The following is a 16847-nucleotide window of genomic DNA, read 5'->3' on the forward strand; positions in this document are numbered from 1 at the left end:
CAGCTCACAGCTGAGGAAAAGGAAAGTATGTTCTTCAGCACTGAGTGCAACAGAAGACTCCGTCCCAAATGATAGACACTCCCCTCCCCTCACACTAAAGCTCAGATGCAGCCTAGACTTGGTGGACTTTATGAAGACAGCAGGAGGCAGAAGGGGAAGTTTTAAAGGAGAGTGCTGGGGAGACTAAAAGTGATGTGGTGGTCTCTTCCCCTTTCTACATGTGGTAGAGGTGTGCCAGCCACTGCCTCCCTGAGAACTATTCAGTTGCAGAATCAGCTCTGGTGCCACCTGAGGTGAGTGGCCAGGCAGGACAGAAGGACTTGTAGAGGAGAGGTGAGGACAAGAATGTACAGAGTTCCACCCAGGTCTCCCCAAGTTTAGATTGAAAGAAATTCTGAGGTTTTTTGTGGTTTCCTATCAGACCTCAAAAGGCAAGGATCAGGCTTGCCAATCGAAGAGATTGCTCAGTGGAGCCACGGACCAGCCTGCTGGGGGTGGAAGCAGGAAACAGGGTTGTCTCCATAGGCTCACCAAAGCCAACACACTGCAAAAACAGGGTACCTGGCCAAGTGCTTGAAGGTCATCTGATGGCCACACATGTATGGACCACGGCAGTCAGTGGCTGGGGCATCACTGCCTGTGTTTCAGATCACAGTGGGGGTACAAGTGGCCTGCGCCAATGTTGACATAACTACCAGAATCCCACAACTTTCTGATTCCACCTATCTGCCCATGTCCATGACGTCCTCTCTTCACTCCCTATTCACCAGTCCTGCGAAATTAGAAGGTCCCAGAGGAGAGGGTTGAAAACCCCTAAGAATGGGAAAGTTGCTTTGGGATGGTGACTCTAAACTTGGCAGTAACTAAGATTTTTCATATCCTAGATGAACTGAAAGCTTAGGACCAACTTTATCTGCCTGACTAAATTTAATTTCCCTGTTGCATGTAGGCGAGAGGCTTGGGAGCCAAGAAAAGTACATGCAACTATAAGAATAAAGCGAACTCCATGTTTGCACATTATCTGTGTGGTGATTAATCAAACCCACTAAATTCAGTAAATATTTCCTGATTTCTAAATTGCATTTCAAATAAAACACAGAGGACTAGGTACAGAGCCACACCAGCCTTCACTGAAAAGCAAAGAAATGCCTGACCTCTGTTTCTATGAGTTTGCATTTTTTAGATTCCACAAATAAGTGAGATCATGCAGCATTAGTCTTTCTGCGTCTGGTTTATTTCACTTAGCATAATGTCTTCTATGTATATACATGTTGTCACAGATAGCAGGATTTCCTTCTTTTTTATGGCTGACTAACATTCCATTGTGTATATACAGACACTGCATTTTCTTTATCCATTCATCCATCCACAGATACTTAGGTTGTTTCCATATTTTGGCATTTGCAAATAATGCTGTAATGAACATGGAGGTACAGATATCTTTTCAACATACTGATTGTATTTCCTTTGGATATATACCCAGAAGTGAGATTGCTGGATCACGTGGAGAGATGTTGATCAAAGGGTACAAATTATCAGTTATAAGATGAACAAGTACTAGAGATCTTCAGTATGGGTGGTGGTGGATGCGTTAATTAATTTGTGATCATTATTAAACAATGTATACATACATCAAATCATCACATTGTACACCCTGAAGCTCTGAACAAATTTACTTACGTTCCTTCGAAGCATTTCTGACACAAATCTAAAATAAAGCAACAAGTATGAAGTTAGAAAATTTAAGCATTTTCAAATAAACGATTAAAAAGGGTGAAAACATGATCCTTACATGTCCTAATTTCCATGCAAACATTTCTAAAGCTGCACATATTTCACCACCACTAATTAAAGATTAACAAGTAGTAATTACTCTGCTTCCTCACTTGCAGCCAGAGATGGGGTGCAAAATCACAGGGAAATGGAATGTCATCATCCAGCATCAGATGGGCTGTTCACAAGTATTCCTGCAACACTCAAGTTGTTCTACTAGCTCCAGCTCTGTATGGGGGAATATCGCAATATGTTATGCTCCATGGACGGTAGAGTAACGGAGTCCTGTGCACTGGGAGGTGTTCAGACACCACGGGGTTCTCTACTTCTAATCCCCCTAGAATGGAAACTACTTGTTCACACAATATCACTATTTATTTCCAAGAGCAGAGTCCTACTGGGGGTGGCTGCTGGAATATGGCAGAAGGAATAAGCTAGAGATGGATATGAAGCATGGGGGACGGATGTGATCTCACGAGTTATGCCTGCAGGGGTGGGGGAAAGAGTAAAGCCTACGAAATGGTGACTTCCACCCTGGATGGAAAAGTTATACTAGCTATAGCTTCCTGCCTTCTGGTATTCCCTTGTTTCAGAATAAAATGTGAATTAAAGTTTACTACAAAACCACAAAAATGAATTAAGAGAAAAGCTGTGCATATGGCCAATGACAAGGGGAAGGTGGTATTTCTTCCTCTCTGTGAGCATGTAGCAACCCCTCTTCTCCCCTTTCCAGAGGACCCATGTAAGGTGAAGGAGGCTTGGGGAGCGGGAAAAATGTTGGACTTCTAAAACTTGCACCAGGATAGGTTTGGTCATGGGAAAGATGTACAAGGGCACTTCAAAAAGTTTGTGGAAAAATGGAACTGAAAGATAATAAAATCTTTCCATGAACTTTTGAACTATTCTCATATATATAAAGAATTTTCTCCTATGTTTTTTGGATGTTGAATGTAATCCAACATCAAATCCTCAAGGTACTACGGAAAAGCCATTAAAGAAATGTAATAAAAGCAAAGCACTTATATGATCAGTAGACTATTCCATTGTTATATGAAAAAGAACAAAATGACAACTCACAATCTCAAGCAATAGCATGACCCACACCAAAAATAATTTAATGAACAGTCACGTGTACTTAAGAGCAAATGCAATCTAGAGGAGAAGCCCTGATTTTTAATGAAGGCTAGTGAGAGGGCAAATCATTTACTTTAAAAAAGAACCCTTTATTTTACAAAGGGATTTGCCCTAAGATTCCTATAGCAGGTGCCTGGAGGCTTTAAAGTATAATTTGATACACAAAAACAGTACTGAAATGCAAAAAATTTTTAGGAACAGACCAATTTCATCAAGTTGGGTAAACTCACACAGTGACTTCAGCAAATGGGAAAAAAAATTCATGCATTAATTCATCTTTCAACTTTAATTCTACATTATAGGGAGACTACAGAGTGTGTTGATATGTCTTGAGTTTCTCAGGCCTTTTTTTATGAGTTTTGATTTAACTGTGTGGGATTAGGGGGGAAAAATGAGAGGAAGGATTCTAGAAGCATCCAGAGAAATATTGTACCACAAGAGAAAATTATAGATAGCTGCAGTCTCTGAAAATGTGCTCCACTGCTATTTATACCTTACAAACTCTTCGTAAAAAAAAAAATTTCATTGTGAGTTCAAAAGCAACCTTTCAAAAATATATTTACTTAAAAAGAAAAAACTAATCCCTTTCTACTCAACTTTTATCGAAAGGGGATGTGAACTTGAAAACACAAATATACATGAACACATACAGCACACACATACTCCTATTTTTAAAAACTATTTCATCAAAGTATAATTTACATACCATAAAATACACCTATATTAAAGCGCACAATTCAATGATTTTTAGTAAATTTACTGAGTTGTGCAATCATCATCATAATCCAGTTTTGGAACATTCTCATCACCTTAATTAACTTTTTGGTCCATCTACAGTTAATAGTCATTTCTACTCCCAGAGCCAGGAAATACCTAATCTAGCTTTCTGTCTCCATGGACTTGTACTTTCTATATATTTCATATAAATGGAATCATACATTGTGGGCTTTTGTGTTTGGTTTCTTCCTCTTAGCATGTATCAGTACTTCATTCCTTTTTATTGCTGAATAATATTCCATCATATACCACACTTTGTCTAACCTTTCATGAGCTGATGGACATTTGGGTTGTTTCCATTGTTTGGTGTAGGACAAGTCCTCAGATGGCCATGGTGACCCAGCTCTTCCCCCTCTTTCTTGCTTGCAGTTCTCAGAATAACTACAGAATGTGCTGGGAATACTACATCCTGAGACAAGGAAGAACTGGCTGTAACAGCCTGGGCTCAGTTTCCATTCTTCCTACAACAGAATGTCCTGCAACACTTTAGGTCAGTGAGGGAAGTTGCCCCTCTGTATAAAACCCCAGGCATAAATGCTTTCAGGGTCCCTCAGCTGTGATATGACATGGAGTATGCACAGATGAGACTGAAGCCACCTGAGCAACTTTCTTAAGCCTTAGGAGATGAGCTGACTATAAATCCTAGGCTTTTGTTGTCCCTTTCTGCCTATCTGTAGGTAATAAGCTTGCTTCATTTAACTTGTTGTGTGAGTGTTCTGTTTCACTGCACTCATGCAGGTGGATTGACATGGATGTGTGCTATTGGCTAGGTGTTTAGAATTCTCTCCTGGAATCAATACCGGTGCACAGTGAACCTACTTCACATTTGGCTGCTATGAATAAGGATACTATGAACACTCACATGCAAGTCTTTATTTGGACATATGTTTTCATTTCCCTTGCAAAACCCTACCCTACTTTTTATGATTTTACCTGTATATGGCGCCCTATCCTTTGAGATAGAGATCTTCCCAAAGTAGGCTGCCCCCAACCTTTGGTGAACCCTGCTCTATTCCCAGCAGCAGTAGAGTGGACCTTAGTCCTTCCAATGGTCTCTCTTCAGCTTTTGTGTCACAACAGAATATTCTCAGAAGCTTTATTGTAGGTAGCACACCAAGACTCCACTCCCTGTGAGCACACAGATGTGGAACCAAGGCAGGAGAAGGAACCATGGTCTCCCCTCCTGGACGCCTGCACTTCACCCTGTAAAGGTCACATTTTTGGAGAGGGGATATCCTAGCTCCCTACTTTAGCATGTTATGGCCATTCCAGTAAATATCTAGAATAACTTTTCTCTTCCCATGGTTGGACAAAATAGTAGTGAGGGATGCATATCCCACCTTGAAAAAAGCACTAAAAGAACACACAATAAAATTGCAGTAGGAGGTTTAATTATGGAGAACATTTTTTTCTTTGAACCTTTTTATGCTTCTCCAAGTTTTAAACCAGGGAAGCACATATTATTTTGGTATTTAAATTTTTTTCCTATTTTATTGAAAGGTCTTTTATTAACCTGTAAGTGTAAGTCATTTTCCCAACTTGTTGTATATTTTATTCCATAAGTGATTCCTCACTTCAACCACCGTATTTAATATACAAGCACCATAGAAAATGCTCTTGCACGCTGTTTTCTCTCTCTCTCTCCTCTTTCTCTCACTCTCTATTTACATTGAACACAAGGTGGGATCTCTGTCATGGTAGAAAAAACTCTAATTTAGAGTCATAGACACTGGTTTTAAATCCCAGCTCTGCAACTTCAAAGCTGTGTGACCGTGGCCAAGTCACTTAGCCTATCTCACACTCAGACTCATAAAACCCAGATGCCTCACAGAGATTTCTATGACGATCAAGAGTGCAATGCAGAAGAAAGCTCTCTGTAAATTGTTCATGATTGCCAACTGTTTGATCAGATTCTCTGCACACTAGCTGACCCACTGTATTAAACAGAACATTCTGAATCATTATGTGCATCTCCCAACTGGGCCTAACAGTATCTGGTTTCCCCTCCCTGTCTCTAACTCCATCAGTGCAGCAGAGAGACCCACCCATAAGACAAATGGGCATGTTACCTCTCTGTTTCGGTGACCGATTCCTTAGTGGTCTCCTTGTACTCCGGAACAGTGTCATTCAAATCCATGCATACTTTGCCCACAAATGCTCGCTGCCCAAATTTATCTGTGAAGCACATGCAGAAAAGAATCTGAAGGCATATTTCCTTCTCAAACAGTACTTAGTCTGAGTCTTTTAAAAACATTTTTAAATTAAAATCATTATAAAAAACATAAGAGAGAATGCAAAAGATCATCCATCATCATGCCACTTAAGAATAACAACAACAAATCCCCACTAAATTCCGTAAGTAATAAAGATTCTTCCATTCATCACTTCAACCCACCACCCATCACCATTCCCAGGCTGACTAGGTAATAATTGGGTATTTTTTTACTTATTACTCACCTTTTCCATTTAATTACTGTTGGTCTATATTTTTACTAAAGTCACCTGTCTTTGCTCTCATTTTATCACATGGTAAAGAAGGGGACAACCTCAGATCCTAGGGAAACCCTTATTAGTCCCTGACATACCTACCCTCTATTTCTTCTCTTTCTTCCTTCTCTGTTTTCTGCCACTCACAATCTCCCTCCTGTCTCCTACTCTACCACCAGGCCTTGGAATGAGTCTCTCTCTGCTTTGGCCCTCTTCTAGATAAAACACAACATGGTGTAGGTATAAGAACCTGGGTGCTGGAGCTCAACAAACTTGGATTTGATTCCTTACTCCTTTGATGACTCCCAGGGCAGTGAATATTATTTGTTTTAGGTCTAAACCTATTTGTGCCCAGTGTCTCTGCTATGTTCAGGGGTATAAGAAATATATGCAATAATGTACAAAAGGCATCTTGCACATGGGACACAGGTGCCATATTGCTACTGTTCTTGACCATAGCGATGCCAATGTTACTACCTGTGGGGAACTGCACTTAGTGAAATTTCAGCTTTCAGCTCTGAAGAATCTAGTCCTCATCAGAGGTGCAGGAGGAATTCTACTTCAGCTAAAAAATAGGAACCACACTGGATAATGTGAATTGTTTTTACCATGTCTCCACCCCTGCCATAAAAGTTTTTCAAAAGTCTTTCTGCCTCTCTCTTTTCCCTGTGATTCACTTTAATATCTGGCCATTAATCTTCTTAAAATACCACTTACATCATAAAACTCACCTGGCTTATAACCTTCTTTGAGTCTTTGACACACATTCGAGCCCCTCCACGATCTGAGCCATTGTACCTGCCCAACCTCCTCTCCCACTCACCATGCAATGAACCTCCCTCCACTTAAACTACTCTGCTCCCTGCTTCTTGGGCCATTATCGACTTTCCTATCCCCATACCTCTGTTCAAGTCATCTCTCCAGTCTGGAAGTCATTTTATTCTCTCCCCATTTTGTCTTCCCTTCAAAGCCCAGTTTAAAGGCACCTTCCATGAAGTCTTTCCAGATGACCTTGTTCTGGGTTCTCTTTGCCTTTTCTGAAAACTGCAATATATACTTTCTGGATCACCCATCAGGTCTTTGGCATAAATTAGCTTGGCCAGTAAGCAGTACCATCGGTGCATGAGCCAACAGTATTCACTGAGCACCTGCTATGTGCCAGGCACAGTGCTGAGTACAAGTTTTAAATCCAATCTCAGCTTTGCTTAGTAGCTGTGCAACCTTGGGTAATGTACATAACTTCTCTGAGCACCAGTTTATACATCTGTAACATGAGGACCTCAATAACTACCTCAGAAGGTTGTTTGCAGCTGAGCTAATCTATATAGAGTGCTTTGCACAATGCCAGGCATCTAGTAACAGCACCACAGATGTTACTAAAATTAATCAATGTGTGGAGGTATTTTGTCTGGCTCCTCAAGGGCAGTGACTATTTCCTGTTTAATTGTGTTCTCAGCAACTAGTACAGTGCCTGAGTCAAGCCAATAGCCAAGTCCTATCTGTTGATTATAATAACATAATATAATTTATCCATGATTGGACAAGATAGGAGTGAGGGATGCATATTAAACCACCACTTGAAAAAAACACTGAAACACTAAAAGAACCTTGAAAAAGAACACTAAAAGAACAAAGAATAAAATCGCAATAGGTGGTTTAATTGTGGAGAACATTTCTCTACTTTGTACCTTTTTGTGCTTGTTCGAGTTTTAAATTCAGGAAGCACATATTACTTTCGTATTTTAAATTATTTGGTATTTAAGTTATTTGGTATTTACTCAAATTAGTAAACTTGCCCTAAAAATCTTTAATACACAGAAATCAAATCCACATACATCATTCCAGAGCCAAAAACCATTAAGTAAATAATCAAATGACAAAAAAATTCAAAAACCACAGTAATACACAGATAGTTACTTCCCCCCCCCAAAAAAACAAAAAAGCAATGCTTGAATTCTAGCAATTAAAAGGCAGGGCTGCCCACGGGTATAAGTTGTTGGCATGGTTGGCTGTCTTTGCTTGATATGCCCATAAATCATGCTTTCATCTGCTCACCTGTAATTTCAGCAAGGAGCAGAGATGCGTCAGTGTGAATTGTTCCAAAGTAACAAGCTGTGGTTGTTCCATTCTTTAGTGTTCTTCTCTAAAAATAAATCAGAAAAACTGTGAATCTCATGTGCTCAGAAAAGTCACATGGCATCTACAGATGAAAATAGAACTCTAGTTCTTAATTTTAAAGTGTTTTTATTTAAAGGTATGCCATCTTCATATGGAATATAGTTAAGTAAATGGCAAAAGTATTTTTATATTCCAAGAGTGTTAGCTGGGGGAGAAGTTGATACTTTTGATTTCCTAAATTCACACAGTTCTGTGTTTTAGAATTCATAAAATGTGATACTAATTAATTCTTTATTTCTTAGGATTGTTTAAGGATATTCAAATTTAATTACATCTGTGAGTGAACAAATGAGATTTTTCTATTACAGAGTAAAAATAACAGACTCTTAGTTCAACCTGGTAGATTGATCGCATGTATCTAGCCCCCTTTCTTAGCAAATTTCCACTAATTTACAGGAAAGGAGTACAAAACTTATTAACCCAAAAGGAGAACATGAAAGGAGACATGAGCAAAGGAAACATTTTAACATCTTCCTGTAAGACAAAAAAAAAAAAACATGGTTGCAAACCTGGAAACAACTTGGAAAGAGGCAGTGATGCATGTGGATATGAGCAGTGAATTGGCTGAAAGTCTGTGTACAGATTATTAAGCCTGGCAGGATCCTTCTTTCTCTTTTGAAATCGGCCACCCACCCCTAACCGGTTCCTTGCAGGAGAGACTGACTCTCATAAACTGGATAGTATTTAGAGGGTACAAGCCCAAAAGGACAAAGAGAAGAAAAGCCTTAGTGAAAATCTGGCTGACTTCCAGGGTCCTCAGTCATCTTCCCTGGAATGCCACTTGCACCACTCCCAACACTCTTGGCCGGAGAGTGAAGGATTCTTTCTTAGAGAAAATGAACAGCTCTAGAAGAAAGTTGTCCTCACAATGAATTTGGGGCCCACAATTGAAAGGGCTCTTCCCTGCCTTCGCTGTTCATTACATAATGAAGTTCACAGTCACCAAGTGCTACCTCCACCTAGATTTTTCCAATCAGCATCTTAGAACATCATACTTAAATACGAATGTGCGACCAAAGTTCAACAGACATTGGAGGAAACCTACTATAAGAAAGGTATGAGAGGCAGAGAACAAAGAAAGAATCTGGAAAATATCTTACAGTAAACAGATAATTTATAAGGTCAGAATGGCTTCTTCTTGTGCCGGACGGAGCCTAACATGGAAATGGACACACCAGACATCAGTTCCATCAGGGACACATGGACAGTCCATCTGCCTGCCCAAGGACCCTAAGATCTGGGAAGTACTGGGCTTTGGGGACCCCAATGTCTGGCTGGAGGAGAAGCTGATGATGATGGTAGCGGGGCCAGACCTGGTGAACACAATATTCTTGAACTTCATGGTGGTGCAGGACGACACAGCTAAGGTCAGGTCAGAGGAGCTGCTCAAGCTGGCTCTGAACATCCTGGCTTGGAACATCTCCCGGAAAAACTTCCTGCACAAAGCATACACGAAGCTGAAGCTGCAGATGAACCAGGATGGACAGGTCCCAGCCAAGAACATCCTGAAGATGCTCTCAGAAGACAACGAGCCAGTGGAGACCGCGTTGGAGTCCTGTGGCATAATTTCAACCTGAGCCATCTATTTGGCCCAAATAGTTTTCCTTGGAAATCTTTGAGCTGTTCCTAAACAAGTTGTGCCTACAGTCGGAATTGACAAGATCCTGCTGGAAATAGCAAGCCCTACCTGTCACTGAAGCAACTCATGGACTTCTCAACCAGAAGCAACGGGACCAAGACTCAATCAAGTGCTGTACCAGCCCCTGCAGCCCTCCCAGGCCCAGCTGCTCATCTCAAAGTAGCAGTTCCTGGAATGGAGAACAGATGTCATGGAAGGCTTCAGCCCCTACCTAGGAGGGAAGGGAGGAAAATGGCATCTTGCCTCTGGAAGGCCTGGCTCGAGTGCAGACATGACCCAGCCTTGAGCGCCGACTTCATCAGCTCCTCCCACAACACCTATCTCACAGCGGAGCAGGTGGCCTGGACCTCGTTGGTGGAGATCTTCCTCCAGGAACTGCTGAGGTGCTGCTGCTGCATGGAGCTGGACATGTGGAAGGGGCGGCCACCCTAGGAGGAGCCCTTCATCACCCACAGCTTCACTATCACCACCGAGGTGCCACTGCGTGACATCCTCGAGGCCATCGTGGAGACCACCTTCAAGACCTCGCCCTACCCCGTCAACCTCTCCTTGAGAACCACGTGAACTTGGCGAAGCAGCAGCCCAGGATGGTTGAGCTCCACTCCACCTTTGGGGATGTGCTGCTCATCCACCCCTTGGACAAGGACCCGCCAGCCCCAGGGGCCCCCTGCGGAGCCCCCAGGACCTGATGGGCCCCATCCTGGTGAAGAACGAGAAATGGGAGCAGCCCAGCAGTGATGTCCCCCGCAGCTCCGTGCACAAGCAGATGCTGGAGCAGAGCCACTGGGACCTGAGCGAGAGCCCTGCCACCCCCAAGGCCTCCTTAGCACAGCTTGGGTTCCCCGGCTCCCACGGCTGCCAGGATTGAGCAATGGGGAGGAGGCTGGGCTGGAGAAACCCAGCCTGGAGCTTTGGAAGTCTCTGAGCCAGGAGGACCTGCTGACCATGAGGATGAGGAAGACGAGGAAGAGGGGGAACAGACGGACCCCAAAAAGCTGACTATGGATGAGGGTACACCAGTAGCAAGGTCAGCACCACTGAGGAGATGTTGACACTGGTCAACTACACTGAGCCTGTCAAGGTCAAATCTTTTGAGGCTGCTCGAAAGAAGAACAAGTACTTCAAGATGTTACCCCTGGTGGAGACCAAGACCATCAGAGCAGCTGACCAAGAGCCCCATGGAGTCTGTGGAATACAAGAAGCAGTAGCTCAGCCACATTTACAGCAAGGGCACCGGTGTGGACTCCCCCAAATATATGCTCCAGCTCTTCTAACATATGCCACCGGCTCGTTGTGCTCAACTTCCAGGCCGTAGCTGTCATGACGCAGCTCAACACAGGCATTTCTGAGCACAACCAGCATGGCAGTTACCTGCTAAAGCCCAAGTTCATGCAGCGGCCAGACAAGGCCCTTACTGAGGTCATTATGGATGGCATCATGGCCAATGCCTTGAGGGTCAAGGTGATCTTGGGGTAGTTCCTGTTCAACACAAAGGTGGGCATCTACATAGAGGTGGACACATTCAGTCTCCCCATTGTCATGCGGAGCAAGTACCCCAGGCAGACCTCACAGGGAAACTTCTTCAACCCCATGTGGGATGAGAAGCGCTTCGACTTCCCCAAGGTGGTGCTACCCATGCTGGCTTAACTTTGCATTGCGGCCCTTGAGGAGGGCAGCAAATTTGTAGGGCTTCAGATTCTGCCATTAGCTCATCCTGCCACTGTGTCTACTTATAGAACAAGCAAACCAGCCACTGTGCCTGCTGGCCCTGCTCATCTACTGAGGCCTCCAACTACAACCCTGATGGCCACCTATGCAAAGGCCCTGACCAGAGGACCAAGCAGCTGGCCACCCTCATTGGGGACAGTGATGCTCAGACAGGCCCAGAGACATGCAAGGGGACCCAGTCTCAGCTTCTGGGTTCCCAGCTATCCCCAAACCCCACACCCAATCCACTGGACACCTCCCCCACCAGCCCTAGGCTCTACCACCATCCCCACAAGTACCCCCCTCAGCAGCCCGGGGCAGTGGGATGACCCATCACCAGCACCCTCTCAGAGGTGGGAGCAGCCCACTGGATAAGCTCCAAGGCCACAAGGCTCTGATGAAGCTCCGGAGCCAGCAGGAGCAAGACCTGGGGGAGCTGCACACGAAGCATCACCAACACCCCAGAGGGCGCATGGGTTTCCTCACTTCCCAGGGAGCACTGGGTAGAAATCTGCAGCTGGAGCTCCAGGAATATGGATCAGATTCTTTCTCTATTCTTTGGGGATTTTTTTTCTACATGAATAAAAGTGGATTTCAGGGGAAAATATAGAATTGTATACTCCAGTGAATTATCAATCAACTGTGAAGGCAGAATAGAGATATGAATAGATACTCAAAGTCTTGAAAATTGTACTCCCCATGAACTCCTTCTTAGGAAGCTCCTGGAACATGTGTTTTAGCAAAACAAGAGAAAGATACAAAGAACAAGAATCCCTGGATCCTGGGAATGGGGATTAGACACAGGACAGAGGCAAAGAGAATGCCCAGATTATAGTAATGCAGAGAGAACCCTGCCCAAAATGAAACGAGAATGGAAGGAGGTGGGAAGATCCTCAAGAAAGGAAATGGAACTGATATTGCCTGACCTTGGCACTTGGGGAAAGGATTAGTTGGCTGGAATCCCTTGGGGTCTGTCTTTGGCAGAAGCTTTTTCTTTTTTTTTTTTTTTTTTCGTGACCGGCACTCAGCCAGTGAGTGCACCGGTCAGTCCTATATAGGATCCGAACCCGCGGCGGGAGCGTCGCCGCGCTGCTAGCGCAGCACTCTACCAAGTGCGCCACGGGCTCGGCCCATGGCAGAAGCTTTTTAAGTGCAGAGGAAAACCCTCCAGACTCAGGCTCTTGCTTGCTTTTTGCTTATTTTTAGCTATTTGACCTTGAGAAAGTTGCTTTACTTTCTCAACATCAGTTTCCTCCTTTGTGAAGTAAAAGGGCTTTCTTGACTAGATCGGGGGTCAGAAGCTCAAATGGGAGCAGGAGTGAAATAGCGTGGAGTTAAATAATACGGAAGAATGTGGCCTGCCTTAGGCAGCAGCTCCTAATTGGCCAACCATTGAAAAAAAAAGGAAAAGCAGATCAGAGCCCAGTGATGTCAGTTAGTCGCAAAGGTCCAGAGAATTTGGGAACCTGGATGTTATGTCAATCTTTCCAAATTTTAAGGCACTTTGCACATGAAATAAAATATATCTGGCTGCCAGTAAGGATGTTTAGAACCTATCAGCTACAGACAAGGATGAGTTCTCCATCAGAATCACAAATCCAGTCAGAAAGCTTATATCATGACAGAGGCACCAGATTCAATCTCCAGCAACTAGAAAAGCACCTGGATCCTAGTGTGTCTCAGTAAATATTTGTTGGATGAACATCTGAGGAAGAATTACTAAAAAAAAAAAAAAGAGAGAGAGAGAGAGAAACAGACAGAGAAAGACAGAGACAGAGAGAAAGAGAGAGAGAGACCAAGAGAGAAATAAATTTCCCAGAATCAAAGAAAGAAAGGAGTTCTCATATTGAAAGAACTAAGTATTCAAGAGAATGAATTAAAAAAAGACCTTCAGCTGAAATTTCAGAACATCAAGAATGAAGAAAAAGTTTTGAAGGCCAGCAAACTAGTTAGAAAGGGGTTCAGACTGACATCAGCACACTGGATGTTGGTAGGCAAATAATTTCAAATAGAAATCTCTCTACAACTAATGCACCCATTCATGAGTAGGAAACAAAGTAAAACCACTTTTGCTAATTCAAGTATTTGAAATATTTATCACCCACCTTATTAGAAAGGATTATCAAAGGCTGCAGTATCCCAAGAAAATGAAAAATAAATCCAAAAGGAAGACAGCGATCCAAATAGCAAAAAAAAGAGTAAAGCTTATTGTTAAATTAAGGACAGATGTTAACAAATAAACTGAAATTAAATTAAAATAAATTTTAAAAATTAAATTTAAAAGTTAAAATTTATTTTAAATTAAATGTAGACATTTTAAACTAAGTGTAGACAGAAAAACTAAACTGGAACTAAAATCTCAGGGCTGAGCCCGTGGCGCACTCGGGAGAGTGCCGCGCTGGGAGCGCGGTGATGCTCCCACCCCAGGTTCGGATCCTATATAGGAATGGCTGGTGCACTCACTGGCTGAATGCCGGTCACGAAAAAGACAAAAAAAAAAAAAAAAAAAATCTCAGATGATATGACGTAGGACATGGCAAAGTGGGTAGGGATAAATGCAGGGCAGAGTATGTAAAGGTTTTTGGGTTCTTGTTATATGGGAGAGCACAGAGTAAAACTGTAGAAGACCTGTTTAACACTTAACAACTTAATCTCACAGAGATATAAAAAGTGTCACATCAACACAACCTTTTAAAAAATGAGCAGAATAATCATGAAAAATTAACCTTTTATTAGGCCACAAAATAAACCTTAACTATTCCCAAGGGGGGAAATAATGACAAATTATATTTACTAACCAGAATAAAATAAAACTCAAAATTAAAATGGAAGAGTAATCTAAGTTTTTCTAAATTCTAAAAATTTTAAGCACCTTTCTAACATCTTGGCTTGAAGACGAAATCAAAAGAAAACTAAGGCTATTTAGCAATGAAGGTAATAGATGCCCTACACAGATGCTGGATAGTAAGCCACTTTCTCCAGGTCAAGGTGAACTAGGGTATGTGTGCATGATGGGGACAGAAGTTTTAACTGGATGAGAAACCGTAGTTTCAAATTGGACCATGTTAAACTAAATTTGGCCTGAGGATGCCTCCTACCTGGAGTCCCTCCATAAGGAACTACAACCTCACTTGGCAAGGAAACAAATGGAAAGCCCAGTGTAGGAGTACACTCCTGTAGCAAATAGCCGAGGCTTAGCCAACGCAGCAGCTGGGCTGCAGCCTATCCCAGGTGGCCAATGATCAGACCATGCTCAAACAAGGCCAATCCGAGCTGTAACCAATCGAGCTGTCTCTGTACCTCACTTCCCTTCTCTATCCAGGAATGCTTCCTGTCCACTTTTGTGGAACGGAGTTCTCTGATCCTCTTCTGGTTCTGAGGATCATTCTTTGCTCAATTAAACTCTATTAAATTCAATTTGTCTAAAAATTTTCTTCTAACATCCAGAATGAACTAAAAAGACTGGAAAGTTCAGAAATCTGCCCAAATTTTAGTCAGGGGACAGGACAGGGAGAGCCCACAAAGGGAGGGAGGAAACACAGAAGCTACTCCTGCTTGTTCCCACTGAGCTCAGCCCATTTAGTAAACCAGCTACACATTGGACACTTATTAAGTAATTTGAAAAAACAAGAAGAGCGCTTGGCTTAAATATTTTACTAGATAGATACTTTCCTTCTTCATGCATTCTATGTTTGGGCTGCCCAGGCCCCTATTCTACTTTAGTTTCTTACAAGCTTTAGAGGAACTATTAAATGACTATTTTGTATTTCGCCCATTTATAAAGAAATCTATCAGGAAGAGCATCACACTGTTGGTTATGTTTCCCAGCCTTTTTTCAATCTCCAATTCTTGACAAAAAGAGTTTTGAGATGAAGCTTCATGAGCTCAAAGTAAATTCCAAACTTACAATGACCATGAGCTTCAAGGCCAGTAGCAATGGCCTTTTAACACATTAGATCATTTCCGGTGAGCGAAAATTGCAGGAGTGGAGGGATGGGGGAAGTGGTCTGATCCTCTTCTCATCTTGTACTTAATGACTTGATACGTCTTTAGAATTAACTGGATTCCTCCTTATTCATCCCCTATAGAGTAAGCACAATCATTCTATGAATAATACCCAAGAGAATATTTGCAACTAGTTTGTCTGGGCACATTCACCAAGTATCTTACTCTCCTGGCCCTTAACTATAATTTAGGCAGATTCTTGAGCTTTCTAGTCTTTTCAGTTCCTTCCAGTCTCTCATACAGTTTGCAACTGGGATTTTTTTCTTAATAATTTTAGGAGATGGTTGCTACTATATACTTTAAGTCATTTGCAGATTAAATTATCACTGCCATGATCTATGGAACAAATTTGTTGAACTGGATCTCCAACTGTTTTCTGAAGGAGAAAATCAAAAACAAAAAAACTCTTTCCTATTTATAGTTAGTTCCTTCACACTGCTTTGCATCATCACAGGAAACTTTTAGCCTGAGGACAGGTTCCGGTTAGAAAACCTCAACTTTCTTAAACAGATGTCAACCATACCCTCAGCTTATCCAACAGTTAAAGCATGTGGGCCTGCTTATCATCAGAAACACAGGAAGTATGCACTGCAAATACTTGTCAGGAATAAAACTTATTTTGTATTCACTGACATCAGATACTTAAACAAATCTGTGATATAATAAATAATATTTATAGAGTATTGCTTGAAGGTTATATAATCCCTGATACTCTCTCTCTAAATATAATAGTCTGATCTATCTGGATTTTTTGATACTATAATATCTTTACAATATATATTTTGACAACATAGCATCTATCCACATTAAGGGACATTGGGATTAATTTTCTTAAGTTTCAGTATGAAGAATAGATATGCTTTACTTTAACAAATATTTCTGTCTGTTAATCATATACACAGTGTAAATTTCGTAACTGATTTCCCTCTCTGGATCTGGTACTAGAAATTTAAGGCCAAATATATGGCAAATTCCAAAAAGTGCATGAACCCCCATGGTACACATTAAATTCTTGGTTTTATTTTATTTTTTCCTCCCCCTTTGTTTTGTTTGCTGTGATTTCATGACTCATTTTCTTTTGTTGTATACCATGCAATTTTAAACTAAACCCTTTTTAGAACAATGCTAGGTATAAATAAATTTTGAG

At 41.9% G+C, this 16847-nt stretch overlaps 1 protein-coding gene and 1 pseudogene across 1 annotated transcript in view; one reads left to right on the plus strand and one right to left on the minus strand.

Annotated features, from left to right (window-relative positions):
- GDA (guanine deaminase) overlaps nucleotides 1-16847 on the minus strand; it is an 89623-nt gene that overhangs the window by 23835 nt on the left and 48941 nt on the right. The window contains exons 4-6 of the mRNA XM_063080711.1: nucleotides 8227-8314; nucleotides 5754-5859; nucleotides 1681-1708 (exon numbers count right to left, since the gene is read on the minus strand). Coding sequence (XP_062936781.1) covers nucleotides 1681-1708; nucleotides 5754-5859; nucleotides 8227-8314 — 222 coding nt within the window. The remainder of the gene's footprint in view (nucleotides 1-1680; nucleotides 1709-5753; nucleotides 5860-8226; nucleotides 8315-16847) is intronic.
- Nucleotides 8847-12305, plus strand: LOC134365045 (1-phosphatidylinositol 4,5-bisphosphate phosphodiesterase beta-3-like; annotated as a pseudogene).

The sequence above is a fragment of the Cynocephalus volans genome, chromosome 16 (genome assembly GCF_027409185.1).
Source record: "Cynocephalus volans isolate mCynVol1 chromosome 16, mCynVol1.pri, whole genome shotgun sequence".
NCBI classification, from domain to species: domain Eukaryota; kingdom Metazoa; phylum Chordata; class Mammalia; order Dermoptera; family Cynocephalidae; genus Cynocephalus; species Cynocephalus volans.